The sequence below is a fragment of the Myotis daubentonii genome, chromosome 2 (assembly GCF_963259705.1).
Source record: "Myotis daubentonii chromosome 2, mMyoDau2.1, whole genome shotgun sequence".
Lineage (NCBI taxonomy): Eukaryota > Metazoa > Chordata > Mammalia > Chiroptera > Vespertilionidae > Myotis > Myotis daubentonii.
Window position 1 is genome coordinate 139,261,210 of NC_081841.1, and position 27,566 is coordinate 139,288,775.

The 27,566-nt window shown below is 39.3% G+C and overlaps 1 protein-coding gene and 1 non-coding gene across 11 annotated transcripts in view; both read left to right on the forward strand.

Annotated features, from left to right (window-relative positions):
- The window catches only part of ELF1 (E74 like ETS transcription factor 1), a 140,775-nt gene that overhangs the window by 92,279 nt on the left and 20,930 nt on the right, over positions 1-27,566 (forward strand). For all 10 annotated transcript variants that reach the window (XM_059684771.1, XM_059684770.1, XM_059684765.1 and 7 more), the window contains one exon: positions 4,714-4,894. In XM_059684771.1, coding sequence (XP_059540754.1) covers positions 4,714-4,894 — 181 coding nt within the window. The remainder of the gene's footprint in view (positions 1-4,713; positions 4,895-27,566) is intronic.
- LOC132228893 (U6 spliceosomal RNA) lies at positions 24,190-24,296 on the forward strand. The gene has a single exon (XR_009451502.1). It is a non-coding gene; the product is annotated as a U6 spliceosomal RNA (small nuclear RNA).

Here is a 27,566-nt window from a genome sequence, read left to right on the forward strand (position 1 = left end):
TCCAATGTATCTCCCTCATAGGAATTTGTGATGGTTAAACAAGGTGGTAATCCATGTAAAGCAACCCCTGGCATATATTAAGTGCTAATAAATGTTAGCTAGTGGCAATAGCAAAGGCAGGTATATGTCCAGGGTACATGCTACTCCTTCCATCTCTCCATTTTGTCCAGAGACAAAATAATCTCTTCTATTGTAATGTTAGAAACTTAAACGTAAACTTAGGATCTAAATCTTTACATCTTAACGAAAGAAAACCTGGGAAGTGCCTTTCCAAGACCAGCTAGTGCTCTTCTTTCACGTAAAGTGAGGAAATAAGGTCATGACAGTAGGATTAGAGAAAAGGCCCTAGGTCTCCTGATTCACAGTCTTTGTTTTTCACATATTGCTACCTTCTAAATCATAGGACCATGTGACCTTTTCATTTTTTTAAAAAACATATATGTTTTTATTGATTTTAGAGAGGAAGGGAGAGGAAGAGAGAAATAGAAGCATCAGTGGAGTGCCCCCTGCATGCCCCTACTGGGAATTGAGCCTGCAACCCGGTCATGTGCCCCAATTGGGAATTAAACCGTGACCACTGAACTATACCAGCTGGGCCTTGTGGACTCATTCTTTTTGTTGTTGTTGTTAATCCTCACCCAAGGATATTCTTTCCGTTGATTTTTATGTTTATTTACCTATTTTTTAAAAAATATGTCTATTGATTTTTAGAGAGAGAGGAAGGGAGAGGGAGAGAGAGATAGAAACATCAATGATGACAGAGAATCATCAATTGATCAGCTGCCTCCAGCACAACCCCTTACTGGGGATCAAGCCCACAACCCAGGCTTATGCCCTGACTCAGAATCAAATTGGTAACCTCTTGACTCATGCATGGGTCACTGCTCAACCACTGAGCCACAGTGGCCAGGCTTTCCATTGTTTTTTAGAGTGGAAGGAAAGGGGAGAGACAGACACTCAATTGGTTGACTCCTACACACACCTCAACCAGGGCTGGGGATTGAGCCTGCAGCCCAGGTACATGCCCTTGACCAGAATCGAACCCACGACCCTTCAGCCTTAGGGCTGATGCTCTGACCACTGAGCCAAATCTGCTAAGGCTGGACTTAGTTTTTTTGTTTTGTTTTGTGTTTTTTTAAATATGTTTTTATTGATTTTAGAGAGGGAGAGAGAGATAGAAACATCAATGGTGAGAGAGAACCATTGATCGGCTGCCTCCTGCATGCCCCCTACTGGGGACTGAGCCTGCAACCTGGGCATTGCCCTTGACCGGAATTGAACCCAGGACCCTTGAGTCCACAGGCCAACGCTCTATCCACTGAGTCAAACAGCTAGGGCTGGACTCAGTTTTAATTAAGCTTTTGTTTCAAAGGAAATTATTTTTTTCTCTCTACTTTCGTGTGTTTGACATTTTTCTTTAAATAGCTTTAAATTATTAAAATATTTAAACTGAAAGAAAAATGATTATTTAAAACAAATTAGTATATGGTTGACTATAGACTGTCTCTGTGATGGAACAAAAACTGGTAACAGTGGTTTCCTCTGGGGAGGAACAGTAGTAGTGGAAGAGAAGTGGCTTTGAGTATAATGGTATGTGACAAGAGGCTCCTGAGACCTATTAATTCGGGAAGATAATCAATTCCTCCAATTCACTTATAGCTAGTGGAGTAGGACCAGGAAGAACAGTAGCAGATATCTGTAGTTATTTGAAACTATGTAGATTTGGATAAAATTTTGGAGATATGCCTTGTAATAGCCACACTCTTAACACTTAACCCAAATTTCAGGGGCCGACGAGATTTGGGTAAGGAGGAATACTTTGGTTTCATTTAGGTGAGGACTGTTCCTGTGAATTGCATCTTTGTATGTCTGACTTAGTGGGTGATCCTAGGTAAATTTCTTAACCTAATTTATAATCTGCCAATAGATGGAAATGGTAAGCCCTATTCTTACCTAGTACATAGGGTTTTTCAGTATAAATTGAAGTCATGTAAAAATTAACTCAATTCTAGGCTCAGCTTTGTTAGACTACTAGGCGCTTAACTTGAACTCTTAAGGAGAGAAGCGTGTTAACAATCGCATGCTGTTCATACTAGGTTGTATTGCATGTTCAGTATTCAACTCTCAAAAAAGAGAAAGGGAAAGCCAGAATCAACTATGCTTTGGGCACTTTATGTGATACTTTACTGTGTGTGTGTGTGTGTGTGTGTGTGTGTGTGTGTGTGTGTGTGTGTGTGTGTGAGAGAGAGAGAGAGACAGTGTAATCTTTGAGCTACTTTCTGTTTAAAACTTATGATTTTGAGAGCCAGTTTACTTCTAACTTCCTCTTTTCTGAAATAGGAAGAAACATTTTGAAATAAAATGATCCTAATATATTTTAGGGTTATTACCTATAAATTTCAGAGCATAGCATTCAAGGAAGCACCGATAATATCTGTTTAGCACCTACACTAAACATGTAATAAATTTAGGCTATTAACTTTTTACAATAGAAGTAATAGTTAACCTCAGTGTATAGTGCTACAAACATATACATTTTTAAAAATTGAGGCTGCTTAGTTACAATGAAGCCATAAATAGCATTCTTAATATAATGGACTTACTCAAGGAAAAGAAAGTACCTGAAATTATCCATGGGCAGTAACTTTTTCTTACATTTAAGAAGATAATACTTTATGGGGATATGTTTAAGAAACAGGATAGTTACATACATACTCTTGAGCTATCTTCCCTTAAGATACTTAATTACAAAGGAGAAAATAATAACTTCATAGTGGATAAACCTGGTAGACAATCACCCTAACTAAGTGATAAAAGTTAATATCACTAGTAATTGGACAAATAGCTGGTTTGAACCTTCTGGTATGACGTGTCAGAAAGGACAGAACATTACTTCTTTGGCATTCTTGCCAAAAATGCAAACTGAGTGTATATCTCACAAACCCAAATTGGGGGACATTTTAAAGTCTCGAAAGCACCCAGCTGGCGTGGCTCAGTGGTTGAACATTGACCTATGAACCAGGAGGTCACGGTTCAATTCCAGATCAGTAATACATGCCAGGGTTATGGACTTTATCCCTAGTAGGGGACAAGCAGGAGGCAGCTGATCTATGATTATCTTTCATCATTGATGTTTCTATCTCTTTCTCCCTCTCCTTTCCTCTATGAAATCAATAAAAACATTTTTTAAAAAGTCTCAAGAGCATGAAAGAAAAACTGAAGAACTGCTCTAGATGAAAGGCATAGAAATTTTTCCAGATTAAAAGAGTTGTCATACCTTGTATGCATATATGCTTAACCCATGGATGCAGACAGTGGGGTGATGAGGGCCTGGGGTGGGGTAGTGGGCGTGGGCTAGAGGTAGAGAGGGCAGTGAGGGAAAAAAGGGGACATATATAATACTTTCAACAATAAAGATTAAAAAAAGGGGGGAGGTTGTTATAAACATGATGAAACCTATGAGCCTAGATTGGATCCTGAACCAAAAAAATTTTTTTTTTCATTTTTTAAAAAGGACAAGGACATTAATAAGACAATTGCAGAAATTTGCATAAGGCCTGTAGATTTAATAATAGTACTATATCAGTGTTACTTTTCTGATTTTGATCATTGTGCTATCTTTATATAAGATAAAATTTATGTTTTTAGGAAACATACTCTGAATTAGAGTTAAAGGATCAAAATGTCTACTGCCTTCAAATAAATCATAAAAAATATAGATGTAGAAATAATAATATAGAAAGAGAATGATAGACATGATTAAGTGTTAAAATTTAGGGAATATGGATGAAGTTTGTAGAGGAATTCTTTTATAACCTTTTTAAGCCTGAAATTATTTTTAAAAAGGAGATAGTAACTTAATGAGATTTGTCACTAATTAATTGATTTTTCTTTTTTGCATCAATAAGTTGTTTATTGAATACCAGTGGTTTGAAGGATGATGATTTGCAGAGAAATGTTAATATGAAACTGTGGCAAATGAATAAAACCATTACAAAATGACAGGTAGAACAATATAAAAAGAGTTGATAAATGTCAAAGTATTTTTACTATATTTGAAAAGTAATTCTTTTATAGACAGCCCTCATTATTACATTATGATTCATGTATACATTATATCAATACATTCAAAAAACTTTTTTCACATTCAACATTGAATTCTTTGCATAAACAATTAACTGATTTTTGAGAAGGTTTTTCAAAATCCTCTCTGGGTCAGCTTCCTCATCTGTAAAATGAGGTGACTTGGACTAGATTATACTTCAAAAGTCATTTCAGTTCTAAAATTTTAAGATCTTATAACTAGAAAGAAAATGAAAGTTAATTTTCCCATTTGAGTCAAAAGCGGTTGTTAAACACAGCCTGTATGCCAAGTGACAGTGTAATATTTATTTAAACTCACAGATATTTTTCTGTCAAAGAAACTTTTGTTGAGATTTTATTTCATCGGACATTTGTATGCAACTTCTCATGCATATGGTAAATTTAATGTAGTTTAAAAGTATAGTTTTCCTGTGAAAACTTGGTTGTTAAGACTCAAGATTAATTATGAAAGTTTATGTGGTCTTAATATTCACAGCAGCCTAGAAGGATTGTCAAGTACAAGTAGTTGATGATGTAAAAACGAAATTGATGTTCAGTGTAAAATAATTTTTGGTTACATTTAACAAAAGAAATTTTTTGTTGATCCTTTTTTCCCCTCACCTCTCCCAGCTTGGTGATCCAGCTATTTTTCCTGCCGTAATTGTGGAGCATGTTCCTGGTGCTGATATTCTCAATAGTTATGCGGGTCTAGCTTGTGTGGAAGAGCCCAATGACATGATTACTGAGAGCTCCCTGGATGTTGCCGAAGAAGAAATCATAGATGATGATGATGACAACATCACCCTTACAGGTAGGTGTGTGTGCCTCCAGCAGCACCTTACCTCAGCCTAGTTTTAGGCAATGCCTGAGCCCTATAATTTGGGTGGGGGGGACATACAAGGTTCCTAACTTGGTTTTGAATAACTCTATTACCTGCAGAAGCTAGAGCCCTGCAGGGAAAAAGAAATTAACCTTTTCTTTCTCATCTGCCTATGTTTCTTAGTGCTTTCTCATCTCTCCTTTCTTCCCTAAGTATATTGAGAAGAATGTGACAAAATAAGGATGCATGCAAGAGGAACCAAACCAAACCAATTCATCAAGTCTTATTTGAGCACTTATGCACCTAGCTCTATATTCCTGATAACAATGAGAGGTTGTTAGTAGGGAAAAAGGAAAGTTAAGTTTTGTTTTTGTTTTGTTTTTTTTTAATATATTTTATTGATTTTTTACAGAGAGGAAGGGAGAGAGACAGAGAGTTAGAAACATCGATGAGAGAGAAACATCGATCAGCTGCCTCCTGCACATCTCCCACTGGGGATGTGCCCGCAACCCAGGTACATGCCCTTGACCGGAATCGAACCTGGGACCTTTCGGTCCGCAGGCCGATGCTCTATCCACTGAGCCAAACCGGTTTCGGCAGTTTTGTTTTCTTTTGTTTTTTATTGCCATCACATAAAGCAAAATAGGAGGCCGTGATCCAAATGTGGCATAAGGTGCTGAGGTTTACTAAAGAAGGTTCCTCTTCTGATTCAGTCAGAACTAGGAGGACTTTTCAGAGTTGAAGAGTTCACTATGCTAGTGCTATTTTCTTCAGTTTTAGAAATCGGTGCGTGCACTGGTATTATTATACATTTACATGCTGAAAGCATTTGAGAAAAATCAGTATTTAGAAGCAGAAGTTATTTAAGTATTCTTTTTTTAATATATTTTATTGATTTTTTTACAGAGAGGAAGGGAGAGGGATAGAGAGCTAGAAACATCGATGAGAGAGAAACATCGATCAGCTGCCTCCTGCACACCTCCTATTGGGGATGTGCCCGCAACCGAGGTACATGCCCTTGACCGGAATCAAACCTAGGACCTCTCGGTCCGCAGGCCAACGCTCTATCCACTGAGCCAAACCAGTTAGGGCTATTTAAGTATTCTTTTTTTTTTTTAAATATATTTTATTGATTTTTTACAGAGAGGAAGGGAGAGAGATAGAGAGTTAGAAACATCGATGAGCGAGAAACATCGATCAGCTGCCTCCTGCATATCTCCCACTGGGGATATGCCCGCAACCCAGGTACATGCCCCTGACCGGAATCGAACCTGGGACCTTTCAGTCCGCAGGCCGACGCTCTATCCACTGAGCCAAACCGGTTTCGGCCTATTTAAGTATTCTTAAATTAAAAACAACAAAATTAACATTAGTCACAATATTATTAATTAAATCTAGATCTTACCAGTATTTTACCCACTTCATACTAATGTCCTTTTCCTGTTCCAGGATCCTATCTGGAATCTCATACTAAATTTAGTTATTTCTTCTCCGTCCCTTCTAGTCTAACAATTTCCTCTGTCTTTCATTGTCTTCCATAACATTGACACTTTTGAGGAAAAGTGGTTAGACATTGTAGAATCTCTCTTAATTTTGTGATGTGTTTTCATTGGAATGAGATAAATGTATTTTGGGCAACAATATCATCAAAATGGCATTGTTTCCCTAGTGTGTCATCTATAATAATAAAAGCGTAGTATACTAATTAGACCGGCTGTCCTTCTGGACGACTTTCTGGATGAAGCCACAGCAGGTGGCGGCCAAGCCCCTTGCACAAATTTCATGCATTGGACCTCTAGTATTAACATAATTGATTAAAAAAATCACTGTCTCAATTAATTCTTACAACAGAAAAAACCCCTGAAATTAGAGAGGTTAAATTACATGATTTGCCTAAAGTCACAGGCCAAGTGACTCAGCCCCCATTGATAAACAACACTTAATTTGTCTATTTTGTATAAAGCATGTTATTTTTTAAAAAAATTAAATCTTTATTGTTCAGATTATTACAGTTGTTCCTCTTTTTTCTCCCCATAGCTCCCCTCCACCCGGTCCCCCCCCCCCCCGCCCTTACCCCCCCCCCCCCCACTGTCCTCATCCATAGGTGCACGATTTTTGTTCAGTCTCTTCCCACAACCCCCACACCCCTTTCCTCCCAGGAATTGTCAGTCCACTCCCTTTCTTTGCCCCTGATTCTATTAAATTCACCAGTTTATTCTGTTCATCAGATTATTTATTCACTTGATTTTTAGATTCACTTGTTGATAGATGTGTATTTGTTCATAATTTGTATCTTTACCTTTTTCTTCTTCTTCCTTTTCCTAAAGGACAACTTTCAGCATTTCATATAATACTGGTTTGGTGGTGATAAACTCCTTTAGCTTTTTCTTATCTGTGAAGCTCTTTATCTGACCTTCAATTCTGAATGATAGCTTTGCTGGGTAAAGTAATCTTGGTTGTAGGTCCTTGGTATTCATCACTTTGAATATTTCTTGCCACTCCCTTCTGGCCTGCATAGTTTCTGTTGAGAAATCAGCTGACAGTCATATGGGTACTCCCTTGTAGGTAACTGAATTTTTTTCTCTTGCTGCTTTTAAGATTCTCTCTTTGTCTTTTGCTCTTGGCATTTTAATGATGATGTGTCTTGGTGTGGTCCTCTTTGGATTCCTTTTGTTTGGGGTTCTCTGTGCATCCTGGACTTGTAAGTCTATTTCTTTGACCAGGTAGGGGAAGTTTTCTGTCATTATTTCTTCAAATAGGTTTTCAATATCTTGCTCTCTTTCTTCTTCTGGCACCCCCATAATTCAGATATTAGTGTGCTTGAAGTTTCCCAGAGGCTCCTTACACTATCTTCATATTTTTGGATTCTTTTTTCATTTTGCTTTTCTGGTTGGGTGATATTTGCTTCTTTGTATTTCAAATCTTTGACTTGATTCTTGTGATCCTCTAGTCTGCTGTTGGAACTCTGTATAATATTCTTTATTTCAGTCAGTGTATGCTTAATTTCTAGTTGGTCCTTTTTCATAACCTCCAGGGTCTCACTAGATTTCTTGAGGGTCTCACTAAATTTATCGGTGGTCTCACTAGACTTATTGAGGGTTTTACTAAATTTAGAAAATTCTTGGAAAACCTTATAAGTGTGGTTTTGAACTCTATAATCAGTAGTTTCCTTTCCTCCATTTCTGTCATTTGTGACCTGTTTCTTTGTCTCCACATTTTTTATGCTTTCTTGTGTGGATAGAGTGGCTTTCTGTGCTAGGTGTCCTATAGGACCCAGTGGCTCAGCCTCCCCAATCACCTGAGGTGGACACTCTTGGTGCACCCCTTTGTGGGCTTTGTGCACAGTCTTGTTGTAGTTAAGCCTTGATTGTTGTAGGTATCACTGGGAGAAATTGACCTCCAGGCCAACTGGCTGTGAGAATCAGCTGTGTCTACAGTGGGAGAACTTCTCTGCTGGAGACACCTTTCTGGGGTAAGACTTGCTTCAGTGGGGCTTTGGTGCTCACTGAGTCTGCCCCCTGAGTGTGTCCCTTATGGATCTGAGGAGTTGTAATCTGGATGGTCCCACTCCGACCACTGGGTACACTGGCTCTTGGATTTCTAAGGAGTTGCTAAGTTAGCCTCTGCCTGAGGCTGCGCAGCAGGAGCTATGGAGCGATCTGCAGATTCCTCTTCTTTGGGGTTTGGAGGTGCCCAGATGAGGCCTAGCTGTGAAGCATTGCAAGCTGCTGTGGGGCCTTGGGCCTTCTTTTGGAAGTTCTGGATCTCTCTGACCCAGCTGCAGTTTGTTAGGTAATTTTCAGATTGCAAAGGGCCAGGCCTTTCATATGCAAAAGCCTCTGTGCACAGCTTGGTTGGGGCGGGGTCTCAGGGAATCAACAGGGCGAAGCAAACAGCTATGACTACTCCTCAGTCCTACCCTAAGAGGCCCTGGGTCTCAGTGTCCCACGGTAATCACTGCAAGCACCTCTGAGAGAATGCCGCCCTCAAGTTCTGCCCAATGCCAGACAGTCCAGTTTCTCCCCATATGAGTCTGGGTCCCTAGAGACTCGCCCGGAACTGGAGTTCAGAGTAGTCAGGAGCTTGAGACTCCCTCCCGATTGAAAAAAACAATGGTGTCCTCAGTTGTCAGCTCTTTCCGAGTGCGCCTCCATACCTCTGCACTTTAGTTCCGCACCTCCTCTGAGTGTCAGTGTGCTTTTCTCTTTCCTTTTAGTTGTAGAATTTCCACTCAGCCAGCCTTCCTGTGGTTCTGGATGATGTCTGTTTTGTCATTTAGTTGTATTTTTGAAGTGGTTGTGCGAGGCAGCAATTTCCGGTATTTGCCTATGCTGCCATCTTGGTTTCCCTCAAGCATGTTCTTATATATTCATATTTTTTGTTTGGAGAAACCCAGTGAAAGTTTTTTGATAAATCTAAATTTGTTTCTCCCTTATGGATAAGGGAATTATATTAACCAGGTTAGAGGTTTCTATTCATTGCTAGCTGTGATCTATCGGTTTTGTATAACTGAATGACCACCACTATGCATATATCTGTTGTGTAGCTAGTGACATTTTTGCAGTGTGTTCTGAATTGTTGATGCCTTACGGCAGCGTTTCTCAACCTGTGGGTCGTCACCCCTTTGGGGGTCGAACGACCCTTTCACAGGGGTCGCCTAAGATCATCGGAAAACACATATATAATTACATATTGTTTTTGTGATTAATCACTGTGCTTTAATTACGTTAAATTTGTAACAATGAAAATACATCCTGCATATCAGATATTTGCATTACGATTCATAACAGTAGCAAAATTACAGTTATGAAGTAGCAACGAAAATAATTTTATGGTTGGGGGTCACCACAACATGAGGAACTGTATTCCAGGGTCACGGCATTAGGAAGGTTGAGAGAACTACTGCCTAGAGGAAGGCTATACTACTCTCTGTAGGTTTCGAACCAGGGTATTCCTGGTTTTAGTCATCAGGAAAGTTGCTAGTCCTCAAAGAAGAAATAGAGCCTAGGAAAGCAGAAGGAATTGCTTCTTCCTTTTAGGGCTTCATTCTCTTAGGCTTAGACTTGAAGATAGCTGATGATGAGAAACAGACAGGTTCCTTCCTGGAAAATAGAACTGGTATGGAATGGATCCATAAATCAAAACATATCTTGAAAAACAGATTTGCGTTTTGAATGTTTCTTCTCCTTCCCCTTTCTTATTTTCCAGCTTTAACTTTTCCATCCTTGTTTGAGCAATGTCTTGAGAAAGCAAAGAACCTTGTAGTAGTCCTCCTTAGTCCAGAGTGGGAGAGGGAAGAGTACTGTACTTTAGAAACACTACGGGGAAGAGAGAAATGGGAATAGAATACTTTATAAACTATACATATTGAGTTCTAGGTAGCACTACAGATTACATTAAGGAATTATTTTTAATATTTACTGTTAGTATTTTAAAATATGATAATAGCATTGGGTTTGGATTCATTATCTTTTGGATACATATATTAAAATATTTAGAGATAAAATATGGTGGTGTCTTGGATTCCTTCAAAGTAAACCTTGAGGGCAGTGAGTGGCATAAAGATGAAAGAAGATTGATCATGTGTTGATAATGATTGATGCTGAGAATGAGTATGTGAGAATTCTTTATACTATATTTATACTATAATTTTGATTTTGTTTGAAATTTTCAATAACAAAAAAATTATTTTTATGGGTTTGAAACTCATGTTAATAACTGCAGCTGTTTATAACACTTGAATTAAAATGTTAATGTTTATCAGAATACTTTTATTTTTATCATTGACTTATTTCATATCAAGTTTGAAATAAATTTGAATCTATAAAATAAATATACAATGGTAAAATACTACCTTTATCTATTTATATGTTGAAGTGCCACAAAAGGTTTTTGGAAAAAAGGTTGTGTTATTTAAAAGTTTTGGAAATAATTTGACTATGAGCCCTTATCTATGTGGAGACTCTCCTTCCATTACCAGTTTTTGAGCATCTAAAAGTAAAATTATTAAAGTGCATGGTAGAAATTATATTTCCACAAATGGAAGATAACCATGATGACTTTATTTGTAAATATTTATATTTTTAAAAGCTATCTGTACTTTTTTTTGGTTTATTTTCTTTCCTGTTTCATGTGAGATCCACTAATTTATTTTGCATTTCCCAACCTAACCTAAGCACTGAAGCTGAATGAAATAATCAGTTTATATCTTAAATCCAAAATCAAGAAAATTAGCAATCGCTAAAATTGAACTTAAACAAATGAACCTAATTATTGAGTTGTTGGGATAATCATACAAAGAATTATTATTTAGTTATTTTTAAGGCTCGAAATTTCCCAGTGGGCTGTATATAGCCTAAAAAGCAAAAATAAAACTGTGAACGAGGCACGGCTGCTGTAGTTCAGTGGTCGAGCAGCAACCTATGAACTATGAGGTTGCAGTTCCATTCCTGGTTAGGGCACATGCCTGGGTGGCAGGCTTGATCCCCAGTTGGGGGCATGCAGGAGGCAGCCGATCAATGATTCTCTCTTATCATTGATGTTTCTATCTCTCTCTCCTCTCCCTTCCTCTCTGAAATCAACAAAAATATTTTTTTTAAAAACTGAGAAGGAAAGTTAAATTGTTTTCAGTAATTATATTGTTAATAATGTGGTTATTGTTATTTTAAAACTTTGTGTGTGTGAGAGGGATATTAGGGTAACATCAGATAAATAATGAAGTTAATGCCATATGAAGCCAAGATTTATAGATTAAAATATTAATGTGATACAAATGTTAAGTTGTAAAAGTTAAGTAAAGATTCTGTAATTCTATAAATAAATATATAAATTATATAATTCTAAAAATGAATTCTGTAATGCTAAATTTGAGTTGAAAATACTAGTATGAACTTATCATGTATTTTATTATTTTAAAAAAATACTTTCTAGTCAAACATTGGACAACTTGAACATCAATGAGGACAGTAACCACTAATGGATTGAAGCATGTCTAATATGGCAAATCCATGATCTCATACTGATACTTAACCACCAAAATGGTCACCAATAGACAATGCTATTGTTATTTTGAAAACTAATAAAGTTTAAGAATCAATCAATCTTCCCTATATGAACTATATCACTGAGTGTCTAGATTATTAGATGAGAAATTTCTCTTTATCGTAGTATTTCAGCTCATAAATAAAAAAGGAATAATAATTTGTTTGCATAATATAACCCTTATCTTTTGGAGAGACATTATGAAACATTTACTACTTAGTATTAGGATATTTAGAATTCACATGAAAATAATATGAAGGTGGGGTTATAGAGTTATAGACAAGAGTTATAGAGTTATAGACAAGATAAGGTTGGCTGTGAGTTGATAATTATCAAAGCTGGGTGATGGATACATATAGGAGTTCATTATATTAGTCTGTTTACATTGACTATGTTTAAAATTCTCCAAAATAATTTTTAGAAAATCAACCCATTCTCTAATTTTGGCCCCTGAAAAGGCTTAGAATTAATGAATGATCCAGCAGTAATCAATATCCCTAGTATACAAATTAATGGTATTTAAATGCACTTTCCACTAAAGATACCAGAATACCTGGGAGAAACTCCTGATTCTAAGTTTGGGGCAGAAAATGTACAAGAACAGTCTGTAATATTTTACCATCTCAGAAGGCACAGAAGCTATTAGAAATTACTCAGGTCATGGCTAAAAGACCCAGGAACCAGTTTTAATTCGCAATGGCCAAAGATGGGGCATTTGGAGGATCATTATGTATTACAATCACAAAGGGCTGAAGAATATCAAATATGTTAAAATCTAGGTATTTACAGTGATACCAACAAAGTAACTCAGTGGTCACTTTTGAAAGATGCTAGGAGCCCATTTATTATTATTTTTTTTTTAAATTAAATCTTTGTTGTTCAGATTATTACATTAGTTACTCTTTTTTCCCACCATAACTCCCCTCCACCCAGTTCCCACCCCACCCTCCACCCTCACTCCCCACCCACTGTCCTCATCCATAGGTGCACAATTATTGTCCAATCTCTTCTCTCACCCCCTCTTCCCCCCCCCCCCCGCAAGAATAGTCCATTCCCTTTCTATGTCCCTGATTCTATTACAATCGCCAGTTCATACTGTTCATCAGATTATTTATTCCCTTGATTTTTAGATTCACTTGTTAATAGATGTGTATTTGTTGTTCATAATTTGTATCTTTACCTTTTTTTTCTTCTTCCTCTTCTTAAAGGATACCTTTCAGCATTTCATATAATACTGGTTTGGTGGTGATGAACTCCTTTAGCTTTTTCTTATCTGTGAAGCTCTTTATCTGACCTTCAATTCTGAATGATAGTTTTGCTGGATAAAGTAGTCTTGGTTGTAGGTTCTTGGTATTCATCACTTTGAATATTTCTTGCCACTCCCTTCTGGCCTGCAAAGTTTCTGTTGAGAAATCAGCTGATAGTCGTATGGGTACTCCCTTGTAGGTAACTGACTTTCTTTCTCTTGCTGCTTTTAGGATTCTCTCTTTGTCTTTTGCTCTTGGCATTTTAATTATGATGTGTCTTGGTGTGGTCCTCTTTGGATTCCTTTTGTTTGGGGTTCTCTGCGCTTCCTGGACTTGTAAGTCTATTTCTTTGACCAGGTAGGGGAAGTTTTCTGTCATTATTTCTTCAAATAGGTTTTCAATATCTTGCTCTCTTTCTTCTTCTGGCACCCCTATAATTCGGATGTTGGTGTGCTGGAAGCTGTCCCAGAGGCTCCTTACACTATCTTCGTATTTTTGGATTCTTTTTTCATTTTGCTTTTCCGGTTGGGTGTTTTTTGTTTCTTCATATTTCAAATCTTTGACTTGATTCTTGCAATCTTCTGGTCTGTTGTTGGGAGTCTGTATAATGTTCTTTATTTCAGTCAGTGTATGCTTAATTTCTAGTTGGTCCTTTATCACAACATCAAGGGTCTCATTAGATTTCTTGAGGATCTCACTACATTTATCAGCGGTCTCACCAGTCTTCTTGAGGATCTCACTGCATTTATCGGCGGTCTCACCAGTCTTTTCAAGGGCCTTATTAAGTTTATCGGCGGCTTCTAGACAGTTCTTTAAAGACATTAAAAGTGTGGTTTTGAACTCTATATCCAGCAGTTTGCTTTCCTCCAATTCTGTTGTTTGTGTCCTGTTTCTTTGTCTCGGCATTTTTTATGCTTCGCTGTATCGATAGAGTTCCTTTCTGTGCTAAGTGTCCCAATTACCTGAGGTAGACACTCTTGGTGCACCCCCTTGTGGGCTTTGTGCACAGTCTTGTTGTAATTAAGCCTTGATTGTTGTAGTTATCACTGTGAGGAATTGACCTCCAGGCCAATTGGCTGTGAGAATCAGCTGTGTCTGCAGTGGGAGAACTTCTGTGCTGGAGACACCCCTCTGGGGCTAGACTTGCTTCGATGGGGCTTTGGTGCTCACTGAGTCTGCCCCCTGAGTGTGTCTTTTATGGTTCCACAGAGCTGCAAACTGGATGGTCCCACTCTGACCTCTGGGCTTCCTGGCTCCTGGATCTCTAGGGAGGTGCTAATCTAGCCTTTGCCTGAGGCTATCCAGCAAAAGTCTCCCTGCAGGGCTTCAGCGGGGCGGGTCCCACGGGATCAACAGGGTGGGGTTAGCAATTATGGCTGCTCTCAGTCTTGCCCTCAGAGGCTCTGCTTCTCAGTGTCCTAGTAATTGCTGCAAGCCCCACATAGAGAAAGCTGCCCTAGGGTTCTGAGCGATTTGAGACAGTCCCGCTTCTCCCGTATGAGTCTGGGTCCCTAGAGACTCACCCGGAGCTGGAGCTCAGAGTCTGAGACTCCCTCCCGATTGAAAACAACAACCACGCCCTCAGCCGCCAGCCTGCTCCGCATGCACTCCGCACCTTAGTATTTTACTTCAGCACTGCGCCTCCTCTGAGTCTCGGTATGTTTTACTCTTTCCTCCTAGTTGTAGAACTTCCACTCAGCCAGCCTTCCTGTGGTTCTGGATGATGTCCGTTCTGTGTTTTAGTTGTATTTTTGAAGTGGTTGTTTGAGGCATCAAACTCTGGTGTTTACCTATGCCGCCATCTTGGTTTCTCTCCGCCCATTTGTTATTCTGAATTAAGCATTTAATTTGTCTTTGTTGTATGAACCGTACCTGAAGGTAACCAGATCATTGATGAAGGAAAGTTGTTCTTTATAAGAAGTCTAGCTAATAAATGCTGGAGGAATGACAGGATTAGTATTATTTTGGAATCCCTAATGAAATAGTGGCAACTGTCAGTAATAACTGCTAAAGCCATTAGGTGAAAGGCTACTGGAGAATTTTATAATGGAAAGATCATTCTGACAGCCCTCTAATCTGATTCTCAATCTTAGAAGTACTGAAAGGAATACAGTTAGATTTTATAGCATTACTTCAGGAGGCACATAGAATAACAAAGCATCACCTTTAAAGTATTCTTGCAACAACAACAAAAAGAATGCGAATCTAACCAAGCTTTTAGATATAACTATCAATTTATTGGCAGGTGGCACTACAGAGGTATAATCAGCAAAATCTAAAATGTGGGAAATTACAGACAGATGATCCTGTTTCTTCTCTGATAAACAGCAAAAAGGAAGAAAAAAGAAAAAGATGAAGGCAGTATGCGTTACCAAATGGTAATGCACGAACTTTGTTTGGATCCTGATTTAAGCAAATCAACTTTACAAACAAACAAACCTTGAGCCCCACCAGTGTCGCCTAGCACGGGGCTCAGCAGTTGAGCATTACCCAGGAACTAGGAGGTTGCTAGTTCGATTCCTGGTCAGGGCATATGCCTGAGTTGCAGGTCGATCCCCAGTAGGGGTATGTGCTAGAGGCAGCCTATCGATGAAGTTCCTCTTTAATTGATGTCTCTATCTCATCCCTTCTCTCCCACGCTTTCTCTAAAAATCATTAAGAACATGTGTTTCTTTTTTTAATTTAAAAATTAAAAAATAACCTGAGACATTATTAAGCTGGGCCCTTGATACATGGAGTTTATTTTATTAGTTTCTCTATTTTTGTATATGTTTGAAATTTTTCATTCTAAAAAGTTTGACAATTAAATGCTTTGACATTCTTCTTGTTTGTTCTTAATCAATAGGCAACAAAATTATACATTCTAATTTTATCATTTTTATCTACTCAGCAGACTTTAACATATTTTATAAAACTTGTTTGTATAAATGAATATCTTGAGTGATGTAATGTTTAGAAGATAATAATTAATTGTTGAGTTATCTGTCATTTATTTGCCTGATGTTTTAAAAATTATTTTTATTAGGATATTTTTCTCAATTCATAGAATTTCAAAGCCTTTAATATCTTTTTAAATCTGCCTTAAATTTACAAGATTTTAAATAAATAAATTTTTACTAGGAAGTGTTACAGTGCCCTGCTTTAATCATTTTGCTGGATTTTTGAGGTATTTACCTTTTCCAATTTTAACTGTTATAGAGAAATACAACTTTTAATATTGTTTTTATAGAATATATGATTAAGATTTGATTTATTTTTCATTATAATTAGGGAAAATTGTCTCCTAATGAGGACTATGAATAGTCTCTATCCATCAGTAGTCTCCTAATGAAGTTTTGTGCATCTTTACAAGAACGTGAAAAGGACATAAACTTTTAGAAATAAAATCTAGTTAAAAATCCATTCAAATAGTTTTTTGGTGGAGTCTTTAGGGTTTTTATATACAGAATCATATCCAGAAAAAGTGGCAGTTTTACTTCCTTCCCTATTTGGATGCCTTTTATTTCTTTCTCTTTCCTTATTGCTCTGGCTAGGACTTCCAGCACTGTGTTGAATAAGAGTGCTGAGAGTGGACATCCTTGTCTTGTTGGGGAAAAGCTTTCAGTTTTTCACCATTGAGTATATTAGCTGAGGGCTTATCATATATGGCCTTTATATTGTTGAGGTACTTTCCTTCTATTGCTATTTTATTGAGTGTTTTAATCATAAATGGATATTGTATCTTATAAAATTTTCTCTGTCTATTTATAAGATCATATGCTTTTTATCCTTTCTTTTGTTAATGTTGTGTATTACATTGATAATTTGCATGTGTTGAACCATCCTTGTGCCCCTGGAATGAATCCCACTTGATCATGATCATGATCATGATGTATTATTTTTTGATGTATTGTTTTATTAGATTTGTTAGTATTTTGTTTAGGATTTTTGTATCTGTATCATCAGAGATATTGGTCCTTTTTCTGTATTATCTTTGCCAGGTTTTGGCCTCATAAAATGTGTTAGGAAGTATTGCCTCCTCTTCAATTTTTTTGGAAGAGCTTGAGAAGGATAGGTTTTAAATCTTCTTCAAATGTTTGGTAGAATTCACTGGTGAAGCCATCTAGCCCTGGACTTTTATTTTTTGGGAGGCTTTTGACGGTTGTTTAAATTTCCTCATTGCTGATTGGTCTAGTTAGATTTTCCATTTCTTCATGATTTAGTCTAGGAAGGTTATATATTTCTAGGAATTTATCCATTTCTTCCAGGTTATTGAATTTGGTGACATATAATCTTTCATAAGATTCTAGTATGATCCTTTGTATATCTGTGATGTCTTGGAGACTTCTCTCATTTCTGATTTTGTTTATATGGGTCTTTTCCCTTTTTTCCTTAATGAGTGTAGCCAGGGATTTGTCAATTTTATTAATTTATCAAAGAACCAGCTCTTTGTTTTATTAATTTTTTGTATAGTCTTTTTGTTCTCTATTTTATTCAATTCTGCTCTAATTTTTATTATTACCTTTCTTCTGCTGACTTTGGGTGGCTTTAATTCTTCTTTTTATAGTTCTTTAAGATGTGATGTTAGGTTGTTTATTTGGGATTTCTCGTCTTTTTTTTTATTTTTTTTGAGATAGTTCTGTAATGATACAAACTTACCTCTTATTTCTGCTTTTGCTGCATCCCAGAAGTTTTGGTATGTTGTATTGTCATTCTCATCTGTTTCTATATGTCTTTTGATCTCATCCTTTATTTCTTCTTTAACCAAGTCATTTTTTAGTAGTATGTTGTTTAATTTCCATGTATTTGTTGGTTTCTTTACTTCATTTTTGCAGTTGATTTCTAATCTCAAGGCATCATGGTTAGAGAATATGCTTGATATAATTTCAGTCTTGAATTTGTTGATGCCAGTTTTGTGACACAACATATGGACTAGTCTTGATAATATTCCATGTGCACTGGAGAAGACTGTATGATTAGATGTTTTGGTATGAAAGGTTCTGTAAATGTCAATTATGTCTATTTGGTCTGGTGTTTCATTTAAGGCTGATATTTCTTTATTAATTTTCTGTTTGATTGAACTGTCTAGAATTATCAATGGAGTAGTAAGGTTCCCAACTACAATTGTGTTTTGATCTGTTTCTCCCTTTAATTCTGGGGGTAGTTGTTTTACATATTTCAGTGCTCTCTGGTTAGGTACATATCTACACTAATAAAAGAGAAACATGGTAATTGGTGTACAACTGCTACCCTTCCCATTGGCTAATCAGGGCAATATGCAAATTAACTGTCAGCCAAGATGGCGGCCGGCAGCCAGGCAGCTTGAAACTAACATGAGGCTTGCTTGCTTCAGTGATGGAGGACTCCAATGTTCCTCACCGGCCGCTGCAGGCCTCTGAGCCGGCAGTTTCAAACACTGTAACAAATATAGATGATAAACAAAACCCCAGAAACCAGCTTTCAGCCGGCTGGGATCTCAGAGCTGGAGTTGATACAGAGTTTCGAGAACCGAAACAAACCAGATACCTGCTTTCAGGAGCGGAGGCCTAAGAGCTGGAGCCTCAGAGCTAAAGCTGGCCCAGAATAAAAAAAGAAAAAGAAAAATAGGAGCAGTTGGGAGCTTCAGTCCCAGCCTGAAAACAGCCCTCAGCCCCTCACCCAGACTGGCCAGGCACCCCAGTGGGGACCCCCACCCTGAAGGGTGTGTGACCAGCTGCAAACAGCCATCATCCCCTCATCCAGGCTGGCCAGGCACCCCAGTGGGGACCCCCACCCTGATACAGGACACCCTTCAGGGAAAACCAGCTGGCCCCCACCCGTGCATCAGGCCTCTATTCTATATAGTAAAAGGGTAATATGCCTCCCAGCACTGGGATCAGCAGAGCTGAGAGGCCTCCTGGCACCAGGATCAGTGTGACAGGGGGCAGCGCCCAAACCCCCTGATTGCCCTGCGGCTCTGTGTGTGACAGGGGGCAGGGCCACAACCTCCCTATCTGCCCTGTTCTGTTAGTGACAGGTGAAGGCGCCCCAACCCCCTGATTGGCCCTGCTCTGTGGGTGATAGAGGGCGGTGCCCCAACCCCCCCCCCCCCACGGGCCCTGCTCTGTGTGTGATGGGGTAGAGCCATAACCTTCCCGTCGGCCCTGCCCTGAGTGTGACAGTGGCGGCGCCCCAACCCCCTGATCCGCCCTGCTCTGTGTGTAACAGGGGGCGGTGTGCCAACTCCCCTATCGGCCCTACTCTGTGCGTGACAGGAGGGAGCTCCCCAACCCCCTGATGGGCCCTGCTCTGTGCGTGACGGGGGGGGGGGGGAGCTCCCCAACCCCCTGATCGGCCCTGCTCTGTGCGTGACAGGGGGCAGCGCCCCAGCCCCCTGATTGGCCCTGCTCTGTGCGTGACAGGGGGTGGCGCCACAACCTCCCCATCGACTCTGCCTTGAGTGTGACGGGGCGGTGCCCCAACCCCCCAATCGGCCCTACCCTGAACATGACTGAGGGTGGCATCACAACCTCCCAATCCACCCTGCTCTGTGCATGACAGGGGGCGGTGCCCCAACTCCCCAATCGGCCCTGCTCTGAGCCCAACCAGGGACTGCACCTAGGGATTGTGCCTGCCCTCTGCCACCTGGGAGCAGGCCTAAGCCAGCAGGTCGTTATCTCCTGAGGGGTCCCAGACTGGGAGAGGGCACAGGCCGGGCTGAGGGATACCCCCCTCCCCCCCCCGAGTATATTAAGAAATGTTATGTTCTCTTGATGTAGTGTCCCCCTTATCATTATAAAGTGTCCATCTTTGTCTCTTGTTATCTTGAAATCTATTTTGTCAGATATAATTATAGCTACACCTGCTTTTTTGTGGGTGTTATTTGCTTGGATAATCATCTTCCATCCTCTTACTTTGAATCTACCTTTGCAACTTAGATGTGGCATGTAGTTGGGTTTTGTTTTTTGATCCACTCTGCTACTCTGTGCCTCTTTATTGGTGATTTCAAACCATTTACATTCAAGGTAATTATTGATGTATGCCATTTTATCTTTTATTTTCTGGTAGCTCTACTAGAAAAAATAAGCAAATACAGTCAAATTTCAGGGTATAACATCAATGTGCGAAAATCCATTGCCTTTCTGTATACGAACAATAAAACTTCAGAAAAAGAATTGAAAGAAAACCAAATAATTCCTTTTGCAATTGCAGCCAAAAGAATAAAATACTTAGGAATAAACTTAACAAAGAGCGTGAAATACCTATATACTGAAAATGAAAAAACACTATTAAATGAGATTTAAAAAACACAACAAAATGGAAAAATATCCCGTGTTCGTGGATTAGAAGAATCAACATTGTTAAAATGACCATATTACCCAAAGCAAAATACATATTTAATGCAATCCTCACCAAAATCCCAATGTCATTTTTTAAAAGAACTAGAATGAGAAATCATCAGATTTGTATGGAACCACAAAAGACCTCGAATAGCCAATGCAATCCTGAGAAAAAAGAATGAAGCTGGAGATATCATGCTACCTGACTTCAAATTATACTACACAGCTACGATAATCAAAACAGCATGGTATTGACAGAAAAACAGACTCACAGATCTGTGGAACAGAAAAGAGAGCCCAGCTATAAACCACATGTATATGGACAGGTAATTTTTGACAAAGGAGCCAGAAATACACAATGGAGTAAACATAGTTTCTTCAATAAATGGTGCTGGGAAAACTGGAAAGCCACATATAAACAAATGAAACTGGATTACAGTTTGTCCCCATGTACAAAAATTAATTCAAGATGGATCAAAGACCCGAAACAATAAGTTACATAGAAGAAAATATAGATACCAAACTTAGGGACCTTGGTTGTAGGGAACATTTTATGAACTTGACCCCAAAGGCAAGGGAAGTAAAGGCAAAAATAAATGAATGGAACTATATCAAACTAAAAGCTTCTGCACAGCAATAGAAACTGACAACAAGCCCGGCTGGTGTGGCTAAGTGGTTGGGCGTCAACCTATGAATGAGGAGGTCACGGTTCAGTTCCCAGTCAGGTCGCATGCCCAGGTTATGGGCTCAATCCCCAGTGGGGGGGCGGGCACGAGGCAGCCGATGAATGATTCTCATCATTGATGTTCCTATCTCTCTCTCCCTCTCCCTTCCTTTCTGAAATCAATTATATATATAAATAATTGAAAAGAAACTGACAACAAAACCAAGAGGCAGCCAACCAGATGGGAGGTAATATTTACAAATAGCAGCTCTGACAAAGGTTTAATTTCCAAAATATATAAAGAACTCATATGGAGTGATATAAATATGCATTGGGAAACATTAAGGCAAAAGGTATGTGTGCTCTGCAAAAATGTGTTATTTGAATAAAACCTCAAATTTCAGGATAACCCAATTCTTTGACAACCGAAAGCCTGGAAGTCTTTATGCAGCTAGAGGTCCCTTGGGTTTAGATATCTGGCTCAGTTCTGTTTTTTTACTGTGCCTTAGATATAAACCAGAGTGACCCCAACCCAATGCAGCCAGTGGATTAATTTAGCCTTCAAGGGATTGAGTATGAAGGTGTAGGAAGGGAAAAGAAGATCACCAAAACATTGCCAGACATCCCTTTGTTTATTATTTTAAAAGATCAGAATTTTCATCTTTTAAATGGAGTGATAGAATTCATATAAAACATACTTAGCATTGTATCATTTTATCTGTGTTTTTGAGGGAACAATAGGAGAGGAATAGGAATCATATGCCAATAATGTTCATAAGATTATTGGTTACCTTCATTAATCATTATGGCTAAAAATGATTCTTGTCTCATGATTAGATATGAAGACTATGTCTTAGAAGAATATCTGCAGTCACCTAGAAGAAAGTCATAAAATAAATTCTATTATGTTTACTATAGGATAATTACTTTCTGACTATTTTAATTAGGATTATAATGATCAAGCATTTTAAGCAGCATGAGCTTATGTTTGTGAGTAATGTGGCCCAATAAACTTGAGAGAAGGTTTTCCTTATTTGGAAAGAAGAACAGTAATTTGATCCAAGTAAATTACATAAATTTATGTAACTCAATAACTGATTAAGAATTACTAGAATGAGATGTTAGATTGATTAATGTAAAAAAGTGAGTATAAAAACATTAATAAAAGCCATAATACTTCTGTTTTGTATTTTTAAAATAAAAATGACCAAACCCACTGGAGAATGAGAGAGAAGCCTAAAATAATTCATCCAGCCAATGGTAAATTAGTATTACCTTAAATTTTTTTTCTTTAAAATAAAAAGTTAATGTTGGTAATTAATGACAGTTAAAGTTAAATGTTAAATGAAAAAATGTAAATGATATTTAATTTCCTCATAAAATATAGCCATTTTCTACCCTGGTTTTAATAATATCATTAATATCTAGCTTTTACCTGAAATTATAGCCTTTAGAAGTGAGCAGTTTAAAATTTTTATAGAAAAATGTTTTGTCCTAAGTTGGGAAATAAGCTATTTTAAATTCTGGTTTTCTTAGCAAGTGTAATTATCAATTATTATCATATTGAGGAAGATGAATCCAAGTGTTGCTATTTGTCTATGCCATTACCATAGACTCTTAATTATAGGTTATGAAATAAAATTCTAATAATAATTATATTAAAAAAAAAAGAACTTATAAAACTCAGCACCAAACAACCCAATAAAAAAATGGGCAGAGGACCTGAACAGACACCTCTCTGAAGAAGACATAAAAACAGCCAATAAATATATGAAAAGATGTTCAACCTCACTAGCAATTAGGGAAATGCAAATCAAAATGACAAGATATCACCTCACACCTGTTAGAGTGGCTATTATCAACAAGATAAGCAATAACAAGTGTTGGGGTCCAACCTCAGCAGGTCCAAGGGTTCCCAAAGGTGTGGACGGAGTCAGTGAAGAAGGAATGACACGGGGATAGCTTTCATGTGATCAGCAGCCTAGCCAGGTTTTCTAGCCAGGTTCTCCAGCCAGGTTCTGTCTTTATTCTCCTGTTACATCTGTATTTATACCAGTTGATTTTAATCCTATCCATTCTATTCCAAAGGTTAGGGTGTTTGTTGTCTCCATTCCAAGGTCACTACTCTATTGTTCTGTTAAGCTACAAGGAAGTACAGTGGGGCCTTGACTTACGAGTGTCCCAACTAATGAGTTTTTCGAGATACGAGCCGTCTCTCGGCCAATTTTTTGCTTTGAGTTGCATGGTAAAATTCAGGTTATGAGCCAGCTTCAGATATCCCACCGCTAGCTGGCACAGCAAACATCACAGTGAACGCCACAACATCAGCCAAACATCACATGTCTCACTCATTCACTTTTTGATTTGACATACGAGTAATTTGAGTTACGAGCTCTGTCACAGAACAAATTAAACTCGTAAGTCAAGGCCCCACTGTAACTGAAGGAGACTATCCTAAGTAAAGATTATGTAGTTTAAGCGTGATTGTTCAGAGTTAAAGTGATTAATTACTCGCCTGGCACTTAGTTAAGGGGTTTTATTCCCTTCCTCAGTCCTGTTAATCCCTAACTCCAGGGAAAAAAATCCCTACCTGGGGAAATAACCTTTCTCAGAGTGGTGACCTTGGTTAAAACACACAGTGCTAAGAAGGGGAGCAAACATATTAAGAACAGTATGCCATATACACCAGGTCCCTTGAAACATATGCTGTGCAGATGTTTCTTCCCTGCAGCGACTGTGTCAAGCAGCAAGGATGGACCGGCTTCCTGCAAACAAGTATTGGAAAGGTTGTGGAAAAAAGGGAATTCTCATTCACTGCTGGTGGGAATGTAGACTGGTACAATCACTATGGAAAGCAGTCTGGCGTTTACTGAAAAAACTGAGAATAGAGCTATCATATGACCCAGCAATCCCTCTTCTGGGTATATACCCGAAAAACTAGAAATCAAGTATTCACAAAGATATATGCACCCCTATGTTCATTGCAGCATTATTCATGGTGGTGAAGACAGGGAAACAACCAAAATGTCTTGCATAGTGCTCGCTTCTGCAACACATATACTAAAATTGGAACAATACAGAAGAGATTAGCATGGCCCCTGCGTAAGGATGATATCCAAATTCATGAAACATTCCATATTTAATAAAAAAAAAATCCTGTGATAGAGAACTGGATAAAGAGGATGTGGTACAAATACACAATGGAATACTTCTCAGACATAAGAAAGGATGAAATACTGCCATTTGCAACAACATGGATGGACCTTGGGAATATTGTGCTAAGTGAAATAAGTCAGTCAGAAAATGCTAAGAACCATATGATTTCACTCATGTGGAATATAAAACTGAAACTTGTGAACACAAACAGTGTGGTGGTTGTCAGAGGAAGTGGGGGGGGGGTCCTAATATTTGGTGATGGGAGAAATTTTGACTTTGATGGTGCAATATACAGGTCTCATAACATAGAAACCCACACCTGAAACCTATCTGGTCATGTCCAATATCACTCCAATAAATTTAATTAAAAAATCTATTCAAGTTCTCTAGTGTTCCTTCTGTAGTAATTCGGAAATTAAGAGGAAAACTTTAAAGCCTTTGAAAGAGGAAGACTCCATGAAGGGTTGAATTGCTATTTGAAAAATCCAGGCTAGACTGAAATCCTTGCCTCTTTTTATATTGGCTATCTTCCTGTTCTTTGACCTCCATGTGACCTATAGATATTTGGGTTCATAGATAAAAGTGGAGGGAACCAAACCCACAAGGTTGGAACTTCGCAGTTACTTTTCTCATATTTGGAAGGAGCTTCTCTTCTGGCTTTTCAGGTTGTGGGGACTTGCAGCATTAGCCATTTTTTTACGGAAGAAAATATTCTTTGTTAGGAATTTTTTTCTAATTGAGAGGAGCTGAACTTCTTTGTATGCATCATTCAGGAATTATCCCAGTTTCTGCTCCTTTAGCAGTTCATCCCTTCCATTCCATCATGGGATTCCTCCCTTAGGAAGGCAGTCAGCCAAATTAATCCTATATAGTAATCCTATATAATAAAAGGCTAATGTGCAAATAGACCAGAGGAACAACTGAACACTCAGTTGCTATGACATGCACTGACCACCAGGTGGTGCGCGGAACATAGTGGGTGTTGGCTGTGGCAGCATGGTGGAGCAGGTGAGCAGAGGCACCTGAACAAGGCAGGGCACCAGTCGCTTCATCGGGGTGAGCTTCTGGTGGTTACTGAAAATTCTTTGCTCCCACATGCTGCAGGCCCACCCTACACTCGCACCTGCTGCTGGCGCCGGAGCTGCCGCTCACACCCACTGTCCGCACTACTGCTGGCACCCACTGCTGGTGCCCAGCGCTGGTCCCGATCGGTGCCATTAGCAGGTTCGAGTGACTTCTCCACCTCCCCCTGCTTCGGAGGCAGCAGCTACTGCTTGCATCCACTGATGGCGCTGGCCCCACTAGCACCTGCTGCTCATGCCAGCCCCAATTGCTCTGTGCTGTGAGCGGGGATGGCACTGTCAGTGCATGGGAGTGGTGGTGGCGGGAGCGGGTCTGCCAGCAGACAAGAGACCAGGGGCCATGGCAGGAGGGGCGGGCCGGGGGCATGGAGGATGGGCTGAGACGCATCCCTGTGCCCACCACAGCCTCGCAGCCCACAGTTCCTTTCAAGGTGCACGAATTCATGCAGTGGGCCCCTAGTTGATGTATAAAAGCCAAATTAACTAATCTGTTGTTATGTAATTTTTAGCAATTGTATATTTTGTTTTGTAATGGTATAGACTACTTACCTTGCTTTTAAAATTTTATTTTTTATCTTCAACTGAGGATATATTTATTGATTTTTTGAGAGAGAGAGATACATCAGTATGAAAGAGAAACATTGATTGATTTCCTCCCATAGGCGCCCCTATCAGGGATTGAGCCCACAACCTAGATATGTGCACTGACCAGAATTAAACCTGCAATTTATTAGTGTACAGGACGAGGCTTCAACCAACTGAGCCACCTGGCCAAGGCTAATTTTCTTTAAATGCATAATACTTATTATCATTCCCTTCTACTATTATTCTTGTTTTAATTTCTTTTTTTCCTCTTAAAGTACTTATATTCTAGCTATTGTAAATGACTTAGTCTAAGCTCATCTTTTTAGGAAGCCACCTTAACCTACAGCAATACAGAGTGCCCAAAAGTCAGTCTGTTCTACACCATAAAATTAATCACTTATTTCCTTAGACAGTATCTGAGTATCAGTTACCAATAGAAAAGGAAAAGGTCATGTCTTAAACTATTGTATTTTCCACATTTCCTAACACAGTTAAGAGTGATAGGCATTCAATACTTTTGCCAGTTGAGAGTAAGTAAGCATTTTGTAGATTCTTGAAGATCTTCAATCTAAAGAAAATGTGATCTCTTTAAGAAATATTTAGGGTAATAAGTATTATCCTATCTAATAAAAGAGAAACGTAATTGGCGTACGACCGCTACCCTTCCCATTGGCTAATCAGCGTGATATGCAAATTAACTGTCAGCCAAGATGGCGGCAGGCAACCAGGCAGCTTGAAACTAACATGAGGCTTGCTTGCTTCAGTGATGGAGGAAACCAGCGTTCCCCGTCTGCCACTGCAGGCCTCTGAGCTGGCAGTTTGAAACATAGTTACAAAAATAGAAGCTAAACAAAACCCCAGAAACCAGCTTTCAGCTAGCCAGGATCTCAGACCTGGAGTTGATACAGAGTTTCGATTGTAGAACCTAAAGAAACCAGATACCTGCTTTCAGGAGCGGAGGCCTAAGAGCTGGAGCCAGAGCTAAAGCTGGCTCAGAATAAAAAAAAGAAAAGAAAAAAAGGAGCAGTTGGGAGCTTCAGTCCCAGCCTAAAAACAGCCCTCAGCCCCTCACCCAGACTGGCCAGGCACCCCAGTAGGGACCCCTACCCTGAACAGTGTATGACCAGCTGCAAACAGCCATCATCCCCTCACCCAGGCTGGCCAGGCACCCCAGTGGGGACCCCCACCCTGATCCAGGATACCCTTCAGGGAAAACCAGCCGGTCCCCACCCATGCACCAGGCCTCTACCCTATATAGTAAAAGGGTAATATGCCTCCCAGCACTGGGATCAGCGGAGCCGCGAGGTCTCCCGGCACTGGGATCAGTGTGACAGGGGACAGTGCCCAAACCCCCTGATTGCCCTGCGGCTCTGTGTGTGACGGGGCGGGGCCACAACCTTCCTATCGGCCCTGCTCTGTTCCTGACAGGTGAAGGCGCCCCAACCCCCTGATCAGCCCTGCTCTGTGCCTGATATGGGGGAGCTCCCCAACCTCCTGATCACCCTGCAACTCTGTATGTGACAGGGTGTGGCGCCCCAACCACCCCCCCCCCCACCCCATGGGCCCTGCTCTGTGTGTGATGGGGTAGAG